General features: G+C 32.7%; 1 protein-coding gene across 1 annotated transcript; it reads left to right on the forward strand.

Annotated features, from left to right (window-relative positions):
• The first annotated feature begins 425 nt into the window (after window positions 1–425).
• LOC138183234 (uncharacterized) lies at window positions 426–4,211 on the forward strand. Its single transcript, XM_069119904.1, has one exon. It carries the CDS (start codon window positions 426–428, stop codon window positions 4,209–4,211), a length of 3,786 nt encoding a protein of 1,261 aa, XP_068976005.1.
• The last annotated feature ends 14,830 nt before the right edge of the window (window positions 4,212–19,041 follow it).

The following is a 19,041-nucleotide window of genomic DNA, read 5'->3' on the forward strand; positions in this document are numbered from 1 at the left end:
GTCGATCGTCGAGCGGTCGATCGTCGAGCGGTCGATCGTCGAGCAGCCGGGCATCCAACGGTCGATCCTCGCCCAGTTCACCGACCCCGCGTTCGTCACATCGTTCGAGACGCGCATCTACGTCTCCCCGAACGTCCCCCCGAACGTCTCCCCGAACATCTCCGCGAACATCTCCGAAACGCGAATCTCGGCTATCGCGAACGACGGGATCGGAACCAAATATATCACCCGGTTCTAAACAACAAAAAAGGCAATGACTTCATCAGACGACTTTGCTAGGGACCGAACCACAGAAAACAGACTCATTGACCTCGCTTCCCTCCGAACCATTGCAGCAAGATTTGTTAGTCACAGCGCAGGTCAACATCTTGAATAATAAAATTCAACCATTCCGTTGTCGGGCTTTGCTAGACACCGGTTCTAGCATGAACTTTATTACAGAAAAGCTCGCTAATTCGTTAAAACTCAATCAACGGAAATGTTCGGTCCCAATCGGAACACTCAACACGTTATCGACGACCGCGAAACGCTACATCACGGCCACGATCACCTCCATTGACGGTAGATACGAACGCACCTTGACGTTCCTAATCATACCGACAATATCGCCTTGGATCCCAGATCAACCCATAAATCGCTCAACGATACAGATACCTCGGAATCTCCAACTAGCCGATCCAAGATTCCACATACCCGCTCCGATCGAAATATTGTTGAGCGCCGGGCCAACACTAGCATCACTCTGTGTCGGCCAGCTTGATATCAGTCAAGCAAACGGACCCGACTTGCGTCTGCAAAAAACGCAATTCGGATGGGTCATCGGGGGGAGCCCAACCTCGCAATCACCAGCACACGCATTTCACGCCTCCACGACGGCTTTACAGGCGGATCTCGCCCGGTTCTGGGAAATCGACGAAGGACCTCCCACTGTACACACTTCGGAAGTGGAACGACAGTGCGAGGAACACTTCCGAAACCACGTTCAGCGCAACAACGAAGGGCGATACATTGTCGCTCTCCCGTTTAACGAAACAACCCCTTCGCTTGGATCCTCTAAAGCCATGGCGATGAAGCGACTCACATCCCTATGCCGTCGGTTCCAACGGGACAAACAATTCGAAGCCGACTATCACGCCGTCATACAAGAGTACCTAGAATTGGGACACATGACTAAGATCACCACGGACCACTACACGGACGATGGATATTTTCTGCCACATCACGGCGTGATCAAAGAGTCCAGCCAAACTACGAAACTCCGAGTTGTGTTTGACGGATCTGCACCAACCACCACCGGAGTTTCATTGAACGACGTACTTCATACGGGACCGAAATTACAAGACGACTTATTTTTCATTCTTCTAAGATTTCGCTCTCATCAATACGTCATTACAGGAGATGTTGAAAAAATGTACCGACAATTTCTTGTGCGTCCAGAGGATCGGAAATTCCAACAAATTTTGTGGCGCAACTCTGATGGAAGGGTTGACACTTATCAACTCAACACAGTGACATTCGGGCTGTCAGCGGCCCCTTATCTAGCCATTCGGTGCCTCAGACAACTGGCGGACGACGAGGGACATCGGTACCCTCGAGCGGCGACAATCTTAAAGCGAGACTTCTACTTCGACGATCTTCTCACGGGAGTTGATACAAGGGGCGAGGCACGATCATTGAGAACGGAGCTCACAGAATTGCTCAAACTGGCCGGCTTAAACATTCGAAAATGGGCATCGAACGACAGGGAACTGCTACGAGGACTTTCCGAGCAGGACATAAACGATAAGCTGCTGCTAGGCGAATCGCAAACGTTCAAAACTCTGGGTGTTATCTGGAATTCCTTTGACGATTCGATCCTGTATTCCGTCAAAATCAACCCTACCGCCTCTCGAGTCACGAAAAGAACAATCAGCTCCGAAATCGCCAAGATCTACGACCCTCTTGGATTACTGGCACCAGTGATCGTTCGAGCTAAGATGCTGCTCCAAAGACTTTGGACATTAAAAATTGACTGGGACGAATCCCTACCGGCCGACTTACATACAGAGTGGAACAGATTTTATACACAGCTACCATTGTTAAACAACGTAAAGTTCCCACGTAAAACCATAATCAAGGCCGCAGCGGAAATTGAGTTACACGGGTTCTGTGACGCCAGCGAAAGGGCGTATGGAGCATGCATTTACCTTCGCACCATCACTCCGGATGGTCATGTCTGGACACGACTTCTCACTGCAAAGTCAAAGGTGGCTCCGCTCAAGTCACAAACCATTCCAAGGCTGGAACTGAGTGGAGCACTTCTTCTCACATCACTGGCCACCACAGTCCTTCAAGCTTTACCAAGCAACATTTCTAGGACTGTTTATTGGACTGACTCCACAATCGTTCTGCATTGGATTACTACATCACCCCATACGCTGAAAACCTTTGTCGCTAATCGAGTGACTGAAATTCAACAGAAGACTCACACCTCAGATTGGCGTCACATTCCCACTACCGACAACCCTGCAGATCTCATATCTCGAGGCCAATCGCCCGAAGACTTCCTACGACCAACCATTTGGCAACATGGACCGGTATGGCTCCAACATCCTGAAGAATACTGGCCGACGTGGAACCCAGTACCATTGACCGAAATTCCGGAGCAGAAGAAGGCAACCTGTCTGTCCGTGACTCCGGCTGACCACAGTCTACTGGAGCGATTTTCGTCTTGGCCCAAGCTGATGAGAATTACCGCTCGTTGTCTTAGATGGCGACAGAAACAGGATCGACGGGGACCTCTAACCACGCATGATTTAACCAATGCGCATAACAAACTGATCAAATTACTACAGTTCTGTTATTTTTCAGATGAAATCCATATTCTCCGAACAGACCGAAATTCTGCAATGAAGGGGAAATTACGACGACTCAACCCGTTTCTGGACAAGGACGGGATATTGCGAGTCGGAGGTCGACTCGGTCACTCACCAATGCCCTTCAGTCAGAAGCATCCAATCATTCTACCGAAGTCCTCAGTTACAGCGCTCATAATCGAGCATGAGCACCTCCTGAATCTCCACTCCGGAACTCAAGCCACCTTATATGCTCTAAGAAGAACTTATTGGCCTATCGACGGCCGTAGTCAAGTTTGGAGCACGCTGAAGAAGTGCGTCCGTTGCTGCCGAGCTAACCCACCTCCAGTGGACTACGTGATGGGTGACCTTCCAGCTGCACGGATAACGGAATCTCGGCCATTTACCAACGTCGGAATCGACTATTGTGGACCTTTCTACATCAAAGAACGAAAGGATCGCAACCGACGTAAAATCAAGACATATGTAGCAATCTTCGTATGTCTGGCAGTTAAAGCAGTCCACATCGAGCTGGTCAGCGACCTCACTAGCGAGGCCTTCATTGCTGCTCTGCGAAGATTCATCGCTCGCCGAGGATTCTGCGCAACAATTTACTCCGACAACGGTACCAACTTCGTTGGCGCCAACAACGAACTACGAGAGCTTCGAAACCTCCTGCAGGCCGACGATCATAAGGTAAAGGTTCAGTCCTTTTTGGCCGACCGACGGATCGAATGGCGCTTCATTCCTCCCAACTCACCTCATTTCGGCGGGTTGTGGGAGGCTGCAGTGAAATCCTTCAAACGACATCTCAGACGTGTCGCAGGTAACGAGCTCTTAACCTTCGAAAATTTCAACACACTAATCATTGAAATCGAGTCCATCCTGAACTCCCGTCCGCTGACTCCAATTTCATCCGACCCAAACGATCTCCTTGTCCTTACCCCCGGTCACTTCCTCATCGGAGATTCATTAACCAGCATTCGAGAACGAGATTTCAGGGACACTCCAACCAATCGTCTCACCAGCTGGCAACATATTCAAAAACTCAAGCAGCATTTCTGGCGCCGCTGGCATCGGGAGTATCTGAACGAACTGAACATCCGAAACAAATGGAACAAGGGCAATCACGACATACGAGAAGGCACCATCGTCATTCTCAGAGAAGATAACGTTCCACCGATGCACTGGCCCTTGGGCCGTGTAGTCAAGATCCATCCCGGAGCCGATGGTATCATTCGAACAGCGACGGTGCAGACATCATCGAGCCTCCTGGATCGCGGCGTCAAAAGACTGGTCCCCCTGCCATGTCAATCAGTCCGAGTCGAGTCCGGACAATCACCGACATCGAAGGAGGTGGATCACACACCCACCTGACCCACATCTAAGGTTGATCGGTGCCCTCTCAACGGGGGGAGGATGTTACGCCGGGCGACACTCTACCTATACCAGGCCACACACCGCGGGCAAGATGGTCACCAGATGTCCGCTCGTCCTTACTGCGTACCCTCAATATTCTCAAGTACCCTCCATAAATCTCAGCAATTTCCTAGTCGAGGTCCTTCGAAACTAACAAAGATTCTTCCGTTGCATTGTTTCCCGAAGTTAATTGCTCCCCACGGGTTGACACGGGAAAGTTTCCGTTTCTCACGTGTGAGGCCTCCCACCAACGACTTTATCTTGAGGGCGGTGAGCATCCTTCCTCACCCACCACCATAGCAAATAACCAATTAACAACGAAGCCTATTTCCCTCACTCTATTAGCCAAAATCGTCGCCAACAAATCCGATGATCCCGTGCGCTAGACACACCCATCCTTAGTTTTCCTCCGTCACAGCTTCATCGTCGAAGCACACTCTTTTTCGCTTCTTCAAACCGTCAACATCTTGTAACCGGGTCAAGATCAATCAACTATAACTTGTACATTCGCATCAGTGCAATCATTTCTTTACGAAGTTGTTGAAATAAATATAAAGTTATACCTGTTGAATCAGTGTAACTATTCAATTAACCACCCCTATTATCCTAAACGAAATAGGGGATCGATCAATTCGTGGCGTCGATTATCTAATCGTAACGGGAATTTACGACTCCCGTTGACGTGCTTCTTCGCGATCGCGTCTCTCCGCGAGTGATCGAACATGGTATAACGTTATAACGTAATACGTTATATAGTATAACGTTATGTGGTATAACGTTATAACGTAATACGTTATATAGTATAACGTAATGTGTTATAACGTTATAACGTAATACGTTATATGGTATAACGTTATAACGTATTACGCTATGTGGTATAACGTTACATGGTATAACGTTATAACGTCATACGTTATATAGAATAACGTTATATGCTATAACGTTATAACGTAATACGTTATATACTATAACGTTATATGGTATAACGTTATATGGTATAACGTTATAACGTATTACGTTATATGGTATAACGTTATATGGTATAACGTTATAACGTAATACGTTATAAGGTATAACGTTATAACGTATTACGTTATATAGTATATTGTTATATGGTATAACGTTATAACGTAATACGTTATATGGTATAACGTTATAACGTATTACGTTATGTGGTATAACGTTATATGGTATAACGTTATAACGTAATACGTTATATGGTATAACGTTATAACGTATTACTTTATGTGGTATAACGTTATACGGTATAACGTTATAACGTATTACGTTATGTGGTATAACGTTATATGGTATAACGTCATAACGTTTTACGTTATATAGTATAACGTTATATGGTATAACGTCATAACGTAATACGTTATAAGGTACAACGTTACAACGTATTACGTTATATAGTATATTCTTATATGTTATAACGTTATAGCGTATTACGTTATATGGTATAACGTTATAACGTATTAAGTTATATGGTATAACGTTATATGGTATAACGTTATATGGTATAACGTCATAACGTGTCACGTTATATAGTATAACGTTATATGGTATAAAGTTATAACGTATTACGTTATATACTATAACGTTATATGGTATAACGTTATAACGTATTAAGTTATATGGTATAACGTTATATGGTATAACGTCATAACGTGTCACGTTATATAGTATAACGTTATATGGTATAAAGTTATAACGTATTACGTTATATACTATAACTTTATATGGTATAACGTTATAACGTATTAAGTTATATGGTATAACGTTATATGGTATAACGTCATAACGTGTCACGTTATATAGTATAACGTTATATGGTATAACGTTATTACGTAATACTTTATATGGTATAACGTTATATGGTATAACGTTATTACGTAATACGTTATATGGTATAACGTTATAACGTATTACGTTATGTGGTATAACGTTATATGGTATAACGTTAAAATGTAATACGTTATATAGTATAACTTTATGTGGTATAACGTTATATGGTATAACGTTATAACGTATTAAGTTATATGGTATAACGTTATATGGTATAACGTTATATGGTATAACGTCATAACGTGTCACGTTATATAGTATAACGTTATATGGTATAAAGTTATAACGTATTACGTTATATACTATAACGTTATATGGTATAACGTTATAACGTATTAAGTTATATGGTATAACGTTATATGGTATAACGTCATAAAGTGTCACGTTATATAGTATAACGTTATATGGTATAAAGTTATAACGTATTACGTTATATACTATAACTTTATATGGTATAACGTTATAACATATTAAGTTATATGGTCTAACGTTATATGGTATAACGTCATAACGTGTCACGTTATATAGTATAACGTTATATGGTATAACGTTATTACGTAATACGTTATATGGTATAACGTTATAACGTATTACGTTATGTGGTATAACGTTATATGGTATAACGTTAAAATGTAATACGTTATATAGTATAACGTTATGTGGTATAACGTTATATGGTATAACGTTATAACGTATTAAGTTATAGGGTATAACGTTATATGGTATAACGTCATAACGTGTCACGTTATATAGTATAACGTTATATGGTATAAAGTTATAACGTATTACGTTATATACTATAACGTTATATGGTATAACGTTATAACGTATTACGTTACATATTATAACGTTATATGCTATAACGTTATAACGTAATACGTTATATGGTATAACATTATATGGTATAACGTTATGAAGTATTACGTTATATAGTATAACGTTATATGGTATAACGTTATAACGTATTACGTTATATAGTATAACGTTATAACGTATTACGATATTTGGTATAACGTTATATGGCATAACGTCATAACGTATTACGTTATATAGTATATTGTTATATGGTATAACGTTATAACGTAATACGTTATGTGGTACAACGTTATATCGTAATACGTTATAAGGTATAACGTTATAACGTATTACGTTATATGGCATAACGTTATAACGAATTACGTTATATGGTATAACGTTATAACGTATTACGTTATATAGTATATTGTTATATGGTATAACGTTATAACGTAATACTTTATATGGTATAACGTTATATGGTATAACGTTATTACGTAATACGTTATATGGTATAACGTTATAACGTATTACGTTATGTGGTATAACGTTATATGGTATAACGTTAAAATGTAATACGTTATATAGTATAACGTTATGTGGTATAACGTTATATGGTATAACGTTATAACGTATTAAGTTATATGGTATAACGTTATATGGTATAACGTCATAACGTGTTACGTTATATAGTATAACGTTATATGGTATAAAGTTATAACGTATTACGTTATATACTATAACGTTATATGGTATACCGTTATAACGTATTAAGTTATATGGTATAACGTTATATGGTATAACGTCATAACGTGTCACGTTATATAGTATAACGTTATATGGTATAACGTTATAACGTAATACGTTATGTGGTACAACGTTATAACGTAATACGTTATAAGGTATAACGTTATAACGTATTACGTTATGTGGTATAACGTTATAACGAATTACGTTATATGGTATAACGTTATAACGAATTACGTTATATGGTATAACGTTATAACGTATTACGTTATATAGTATAACGTTATAACGTATTACGTTCTATGGTATGACGTTATAACGTATCACGTTATATGGTATAACGTTATAACGTATAACGTTATAACGTATTACGTTATATAGTATAACGTCATATGGTATAACGTTATAACGTATTACGTTATGTGGTATAACGTTATATCGTATAACGTTATAACGTATTACGTTATATAGTATAACGTTATATAGTATAGCGTTATAACGTATTACGTTATATAGTATAACGTTATAACGTATTGCGTTATGTAGTATGACGTTATATGGTATAACGTTATACCGTATTACGTTATGTAGTACAACGTTATATGGTATAACGTTATAACGTAATACGTTATAGAGTATATCGTTATAACGTATTACGTTCTATGGTATGACGTTATAACGTATCACGTTATATGGTATAACGTTATAACGTATAACGTTATAACGTATTACGTTATATAGTATAACGTTATATGGTATAACGTTATAACGTATTACGTTATGTGGTATAACGTTATATGGTATAACGTTATATGGTATAACGTTATAGCGTAATACGTTATATGGTATAACGTTATAACGTATTACGTTATATATTATAACGTTATGTGCTACAACGTTATAACGTAATAGGTAATATGGTATAACATTATATGGTATAACGTTATGAAGTATTACGTTATATAGTATAACGTTATATGGTATAACGTTATAACGTATTACGTTATATAGTATAACGTTATAACGTATTACGATATTTGGTATAACGTTATATGGCATAACGTCATAACGTATTACGTTATATAGTATATTGTTATATGGTATAACGTTATAACGTAATACGTTATGTGGTACAACGTTATAACGTAATACGTTATAAGGTATAACGTTATAACGTATTACGTTATATGGTATAACGTTATAACGAATTACGTTATATGGTATAACGTTATAACGTATTACGTTATATAGTATAACGTTATAACGTATTACGTTATAAGGTATAACGTTATAACGTATTACGTTATATGGTATAACGTTATAACGAATTACGTTATATGGTATAACGTTATAACGTATTACGTTATATAGTATAACGTTATAACGTATTACGATATTTGGTATAACGTTATATGGCATAACGTTATATGGTATAACGTTATAACGTAATACGTTATATGGTATAACGCTATAACGTATTACGTTATGTAGTATAACGTTATATGGTATAACGTTATAACGTATTACGTTATATGGTATAACGTTATATAGTATAACGTTATAACGTAATACGTTATATGGTATAACGTTATAACGTATTACGTTATATGGTATAACGTTATAGCATAATACGTTGTATAGTATAACGTTATAACGTATTACGTTGTATCGTATAACGTTATATTGTATAACGTTTGAACATAATACGTTATATAGTATAACGTTATATCGTATAACGTTATAACGTATTACGTTATATAGTATAACGTTATATAGTATAGCGTTATAACGTATTACGTTATATAGTATAAAGTTATAACGTATTGCGTTATGTAGTATGACGTTATATGGTATAACGTTATAACGTATTACGTTATGTAGTACAACGTTATATGGTATAACGTTATAACGTAATACGTTATAGAGTATATCGTTATAACGTATTACGTTCTATGGTATGACGTTATAACGTATCACGTTATATGGTATAACGTTATAACGTATAACGTTATAACGTATTACGTTATATAGTATAACGTTATATGGTATAACGTTATAACGTATTACGTTATGTGGTATAACGTTATATGGTATAACGTTATAGCGTAATACGTTATATGGTATAACGTTATAACGTATTATGTTATATATTATAACGTTATGTGCTACAACGTTATAACGTAATAGGTAATATGGTATAACATTATATGGTATAACGTTATGAAGTATTACGTTATATAGTATAACGTTATATGGTATAACGTTATAACGTATTACGTTATATAGTATAACGTTATAACGTATTACGATATTTGGTATAACGTTATATGGCATAACGTCATAACGTATTACGTTATATAGTATATTGTTATATGGTATAACGTTATAACGTAATACGTTATGTGGTACAACGTTATAACGTATTACGTTCTATGGTATGACGTTATAACGTATCACGTTATATGGTATAACGTTATAACGTATAACGTTATAACGTATTACGTTATATAGTATAACGTTATATGGTATAACGTTATAACGTATTACGTTATGTGGTATAACGTTATATGGTATAACGTTATATGGTATAACGTTATAGCGTAATACGTTATATGGTATAACGTTATAACGTATTACGTTATATATTATAACGTTATGTGCTACAACGTTATAACGTAATAGGTAATATGGTATAACATTATATGGTATAATGTTATGAAGTATTACGTTATATAGTATAACGTTATATGGTATAACGTTATAACGTATTACGTTATATAGTATAACGTTATAACGTATTACGATATTTGGTATAACGTTATATGGCATAACGTCATAACGTATTACGTTATATAGTATATTGTTATATGGTATAACGTTATAACGTAATACGTTATGTGGTACAACGTTATAACGTAATACGTTATAAGGTATAACGTTATAACGTATTACGTTATATAGTATAACGTTATAACGTATTACGATATTTGGTATAACGTTATATGGCATAACGTTATATGGTATAACGTTATAACGTAATACGTTATATGGTATAACGCTATAACGTATTACGTTATGTAGTATAACGTTATATGGTATAACGTTATAACGTATTACGTTATATGGTATAACGTTATAGCATAATACGTTATATGGTATAACGTTATAACGTAATACGTTAGATGGTATAACGTTATAACGTATTACGTTATATGATATCACGTTATAGCATAATACTTTGTATGCTATAACGTTATAACGTATTGCGTTACGTAGTATGACGTTATATGGTATAACGTTATAACGTATTACGTTATATAGTATAACGTTATATAGTATAACGTTATAACGTAATACGTTATATGGTATAACGTTATAACGTATTACGTTATATGGTATAACGTTATAGCATAATACGTTGTATAGTATAACGTTATAACGTATTACGTTGTATCGTATAACGTTATATTGTATATCGTTTGAACATAATACGTTATATAGTATAACGTTATATCGTATAACGTTATAACGTATTACGTTATATAGTATAACGTTATATAGTATAGCGTTATAACGTATTACGTTATATAGTATAACGTTATAACGTATTGCGTTATGTAGTATGACGTTATATGGTATAACGTTATAACGTATTACGTTATGTAGTACAACGTTATATGGTATAACGTTATAACGTAATACGTTATAGAGTATATCGTTATAACGTATTACGTTCTATGGTATGACGTTATAACGTATCACGTTATATGGTATAACGTTATAACGTATTACGTTATATAGTATAACGTTATATGGTATAACGTTATAACGTATTACGTTATGTGGTATAACGTTATATGGTATAACGTTATAGCGTAATACGTTATATGGTATAACGTTATAACGTATTATGTTATATATTATAACGTTATGTGCTACAACGTTATAACGTAATAGGTAATATGGTATAACATTATATGGTATAACGTTATGAAGTATTACGTTATATAGTATAACGTTATATGGTATAACGTTATAACGTATTACGTTATATAGTATAACGTTATAACGTATTACGATATTTGGTATAACGTTATATGGCATAACGTCATAACGTATTACGTTATATAGTATATTGATATATGGTATAACGTTATAACGTAATACGTTATGTGGTACAACGTTATAACGTAATACGTTATAAGGTATAACGTTATAACGTATTACGTTATATGGTATAACGTTATAACGAATTACGTTATATGGTATAACGTTATAACGTATTACGTTATATAGTATATTGTTATATGGTATAACGTTATAACGTAATACTTTATATGGTATAACGTTATATGGTATAACGTTATTACGTAATACGTTATATGGTATAACGTTATAACGTATTACGTTATGTGGTATAACGTTATATGGTATAACGTTAAAATGTAATACGTTATATAGTATAACGTTATGTGGTATAACGTTATATGGTATAACGTTATAACGTATTAAGTTATATGGTATAACGTTATATGGTATAACGTCATAACGTGTCACGTTATATAGTATAACGTTATATGGTATAAAGTTATAACGTATTACGTTATATACTATAACGTTATATGGTATAACGTTATAACGTATTAAGTTATATGGTATAACGTTATATGGTATAACGTCATAACGTGTCACGTTATATAGTATAACGTTATATGGTATAACGTTATTACGTAATACGTTATATGGTATAACGTTATAACGTATTACGTTATGTGGTATAACGTTATATGGTATAACGTTAAAATGTAATACGTTATATAGTATAACGTTATGTGGTATAACGTTATATGGTATAACGTTGTAACGTAATACGTTATATAGAATAACGTTATATGCTATAACGTTATAACGTAATACGTTATATGGTTTAACGTTATAACGTATTACGTTATATGGTATAACGTTATATGGTGTAACGTTATAACTCATTACGTTATATAGTATAACGTTATATGGTATAACGTTATAACGTATTACGTTATATGGTATAACGTTATAACGTATTACGTTATATGTTATAACGTTATATGGTGTAACGTTATAACTCATTACGTTATATAGTATAACGTTATATGGTATAACGTTATAACGTATTACGTTATATGGTATAACGTTATAACGTATTACGTTATATGGTATAACGTTATAACGTATTACGTTATATGGTATAACGTCATAACGTGTCACGTTATATAGTATAACGTTATATGGTATAACGTTATTACGTAATACGTTATATGGTATAACGTTATAACGTATTACGTTATATGGTATAACGTTATATGGTATAACGTTATAACTCATTACGTTATATAGTATAACGTTATATGTTATAACGTTATAACGTATTACGTTATATAGTATAACGTTATGTGGTATAACGTTATAACGTAATACGTTATATGGTATAACGTTATAACGTATTACGTTATGTGGTATAACGTTATATGGTATAACGTTATAACGTAATACGTTATATAGAATAACGTTATATGCTATAACGTTATAACGTAATACGTTATATACTATAACGTTATATGGTATAACGTTATAACGTATTACGTTATATGGTATAACGTTATATGGTATAACGTTATAACGTAATACGTTATAAGGTATAACGTTATAACGTATTACGTTATATAGTATATTGTTATATGGTATAACGTTATAACGTAATACGTTATATGTTGTAACGTTATAACGTATTAAGTTATATGGTATAACGTTATATGGTATGACGTTATAACGTATTACGTTATATATTATAACGTTATATGCTATAACGTTATAACGTAATACGTAATATGATATAAAGTTATAACGTATTTCGTTATGTGGTATAACGTTATATGGTATAACGTTATAACGTAATACGTTATATAGTATAACGTTATATGGTATAACGTTATAACGTAATACGTTATACGGTATAACGTTATAACGTATTACGTTATATGGTATAACGTTGTATGGTATAACGTTATAACGAATTACGTTATGTGCTATAACGTTATATGGTATAACGTTATAACGAATAACGTCATATAGTATAACGTTATGCGGTATAACGTTGAAACGTATTACGCTATGTGGTATAACGATATATGGTATAACGTTATAACATACTACGTTATATGGTATAACGTTATATGGTATGACGTTATAACGTATTACGTTATATATTATAACGTTATATGCTATAACGTTATAACGTAATACGTAATATGATATAAAGTTATAACGTATTTCGTTATGTGGTATAACGTTATATGGTATAACGTTATAACGTAATACGTTATATAGTATAACGTTATATGGTATAACGTTATAACGTAATACGTTATACGGTATAACGTTATAACGTATTACGTTATATGGTATAACGTTGTATGGTATAACGTTATAACGAATTACGTTATGTGGTATAACGTTATATGGTATAACGTTATAACGAATAACGTCATATAGTATAACGTTATGCGGTATAACGTTGAAACGTATTACGCTATGTGGTATAACGATATATGGTATAACGTTATAACGTACTACGTTATGTGGTATAACGTTATATGATATAACGTTATAACGTAATACGTTATATAGTATAACGCTTTGTGGTATAACGTTATAACGTAATACGTAATATGGTATAACGTTATATAGTATAACTTTATAACGTATTACGTTATATAGTATAACGTTATATAGTATAACGGTATATAGTATAACGTTATATGGTATAACGTTATAACGTATTAAGTTATATGCTATAACGTTATATGGTATAACGTTATATGGTATAACGTTATAACGTATTACGTTATGTGGTATAACGTTATATGGTATAACTTTATAACGTAATACGTTATATAGTATAACATTATATAGTATAACGGTATATAGTATAACGTTATAACGAATTTCGTTATGTGGTATAACGTTATATGGTATAACGTTATAACGTAATACGTTATATAGTATAACGTTATATGGTATAACGTCATAACGTTTTACGTTATATAGTATAACGTTATATGATATAACGTTATAACGTAATACGTTATATGGTATAACATTATAACGTATTACGTTATGTGGTATAACGTTATATGGTATAACGTTATAACGTAATACGTTATATAGTATAACGTTATGTGGTATAACGTTATAACGTAATACGTTATATGGTATAACGTTATAACGTATTACGTTATGTGGTATAACGTTATATGGTATAACGTTATAACGTATTAAGTTATATGGTATAACGTTATATGGTATAACGTTATATGGTATAACGTAATACGATATAAGGTATAACCATATAACGTATTACGTTATATGGTATAACGATATATGGTATAACGTTATAACGTACTACGTTATGTGGTATAACGTTATATGATATAACGTTATAACGTAATACGTTATATAGTCTAACGCTTTGTGGTATAACGTTATAACGTAATACGTAATATGGTATAACGTTATATAGTATAACTTTATAACGTATTACGTTATATAGTATAACGTTATGTAGTATAACGGTATATAGTACAACGTTATATGGTATAACGTTATAACGTATTACGTTATATGCTATAACGTTATATGGTATAACGTTATAACGTATTACGTTATATGGTATAACGTTATAACGTATTACGTTATGTGGTATAACGCTATAGGCTATAACGTTATAACGTAATACGTAATATGGTATAACATTACATGATATAACGTTATAACGTATTACGTTATATACAATAACGTTATATGGTATAACGTTATAACGTATTACGTTATATACTATAACGTTATATGGTAAAACGTTAAAACGTATAACGTTATATGGTATAACGTTATATGGTATAACGTTATATGGTATAAAGTCATAACGTAATACGTTATAAGGTATAACGTTATAACGTATTACGTAATATGGTATAACGTCATAACGTAATACGTTATAAGGTATAACGTTATAACGTATTACGTTATATACTATAACGTTATATGGTATAAGGTTATATAGTATAACGTTATATGCTATAACGTTATAACATAATAGGTAATATGGTATAACGTTATACGGTATAACGTTATAACGTATTACGTTATATAGTATAACCTTATATGGTACAACGTTATAACGTATTACGTTATATACTATAACGTTATATGGTATAACGTTAACACGTATAACGTTATATACTATAACGTTATATGGTATAACGTTATAACGTATTACGTTATGTGGTATAACGTTATATGGTATAACTTTATAACGTAATACGTTACATAGTATAACGTTATGTGGTATAACGTTATAAAGTAATACGTAATATGGTATAACGTTATAACGTATTAGGTTATGTGGTATAACGATATATGGTATAACGTTATAACGTATTAAGTTATATCGTATAACGTTATATGGTATAACGTTATAACGTATTACGTTATGTAGTACAACGTTATATGTTATAACGTTATAACGTAATACGTTATAGAGTATATCGTTATAACGTATTACGTTCTATGGTATGACGTTATAACGTAACACGTTATATGGTATAACGTTATAACGTATAACGTTATAACGCATTACGTTATATATTATAACGTTATGTGCTACAACGTTATAACGTAATAGGTAATATGGTATAACATTATATGGTATAACGTTATGAAGTATTACGTTATATAGTATAACGTTATATGGTATAACGTTATAACGTATTACGTTATATAGTATAACGTTATAACGTATTACGATATTTGGTATAACGTTATATGGCATAACGTCATAACGTATTACGTTATATAGTATATTGTTATATGGTATAACGTTATAACGTAATACGTTATGTGGTACAACGTTATAACGTAATACGTTATAAGGTATAACGTTATAACGTATTACGTTATATGGTATAACGTTATAACGAATTACGTTATATGGTATAACGTTATAACGTATTACGTTATATAGTATAACGTTATAACGTATTACGTTATAAGGTATAACGTTATAACGTATTACGTTATATGGTATAACATTATATGGTATAACGTTATAAGTTATAACGTTATAGCATAATACGTTGTACGGTATAACGTTATAACGTATTACGTTATGTGGTATAACGTTATATGGTTTGACGTTATAATGTAATACGTTATAAGGTATAACGTTATAACGTAGTACGTTATATGATATAACGTTATATGGTATAACGTTATATCGTAATACGTTGTACGGTATAACGTTATAACGTATTACGTTATATGGTATAACGTTATAGCATAATACGTTATATGGTATAACGTTATAACGTAATACGTTAGATGGTATAACGTTATATGGTATAACGTTATGAAGTATTACGTTATATAGTATAACGTTATATGGTATAACGTTATAACGTATTACGTTATATAGTATAACGTTATAACGTATTACGATATTTGGTATAACGTTATATGGCATAACGTCATAACGTATTACGTTATATAGTATATTGTTATATGGTATAACGTTATAACGTAATACGTTATGTGGTACAACGTTATAACGTTATAACGTATTACGTTATATGGTATAACGTTATAACGAATTACGTTATATGGTATAACGTTATAACGTATTACGTTATATAGTATAACGTTATAACGTATTACGTTATAAGGTATAACGTTATAACGTATTACGTTATATAGTATAACGTTATAACGTATTACGTTATATGGTATAACGTTATAACGTATTACGTTATATAGTATAACGTTATAACGTATTACGTTATAAGGTATAACGTTATAACGTAGTACGTTATATGATATAACGTTATATGGTATAACGTTATATCGTAATACGTTGTACGGTATAAAGTTATAACGTATTACGTTATATGGTATAACGTTATAGCATAATACGTTATATGGTATAACGTTATAACGTAATACGTTAGATGGTATAACGTTATAACGTATTACGTTATATGGTATAACGTTATAACATAATACGTTGTATGGTATAACGTTATATTGTATAACGTTATAACGTAATATGTTATATAGTATAACGTTATATGGTATAACGTTATAGCGTAATACGTTATATGGCGTAACGCTATATGATATAACGTTATATAGTATAACGTTATATGGTATAACGTTATATGGTATAACGTTGTAACATAATTCGTTGTATGGTATAACGTTATATTGTATAACGTTATAACGTAATATGTTATATAGTATAACGTTATATGGTATAACGTTATAACATAATACGTTGTATGGTATAACGTTATAACGTATTACGTTATGTAGTATAACGTTATATGGTATAACGTTATAACGTAATATTTTATATTGTATAACGTTATATGGTATAACGTTATAACGTATTACGTTGTATGATATAACGTTATATGGTATAACGTTTGAACGTAATACGTTATATAGAATAACGTTATATGGTATAACGTTATAACGTATTACGTTGTGTAGTACAACGTTATATGGTATAACGTTATAACGTAATACGTTATAGAGTACATCGTTATAACGTATTACGTTCTATGGTATAACGTTATAACGTAATATTTTATATTGTATAACGTTATATGGTATAACGTTATAACGTAATACGTTATATGGTATAACGTTATAGCGTATTACGTTATATGCTATAACGTTATGTGGTATAACGTTATAACGTATTAAGTTATATGGTATAACGTTATATGGTATAACGTCATAACGTGTCACGTTATATAGTATAACGTTATATGGTATAAAGTTATAACGTATTACGTTATATACTATAACGTTATATGGTATAACGTTATAACGTATTAAGTTATATGGTATAACGTTATATGGTATAACGTCATAACGTGTCACGTTATATAGTATAACGTTATATGGTATAACGTTATTACGTAATACGTTATATGGTATAACGTTATAACGTATTACGTTATGTGGTATAACGTTATATGGTATAACGTTAAAATGTAATACGTTATATAGTATAACGTTATGTGGTATAACGTTATATGGTATAACGTTGTAACGTAATACGTTATATAGAATAACGTTATATGCTATAACGTTATAACGTAATACGTTATGTGGTATAACGTTATATGGTATAACGTCATAACCTATTACGTTATATAGTATAATGTTATATGGTATAACGTTATAACGTAATACGTTATATGGTTTAACGTTATAACGTATTACGTTATATGGTATAACGTTATATGGTGTAACGTTATAACTCATTACGTTATATAGTATAACGTTATATGGTATAACG

This window comes from Bombus flavifrons, chromosome 9 (assembly GCF_040668555.2).
Source record: "Bombus flavifrons isolate JBK064 chromosome 9, iyBomFlav1_principal, whole genome shotgun sequence".
Lineage (NCBI taxonomy): Eukaryota > Metazoa > Arthropoda > Insecta > Hymenoptera > Apidae > Bombus > Bombus flavifrons.

Excerpts from the sequence above, each read along its gene's own strand:
- LOC138183234 (XM_069119904.1), top strand. The coding sequence starts at position 426 with ATGAACTTTATTACAGAAAAGCTCGCTAATTCGTTAAAACTCAATCAA.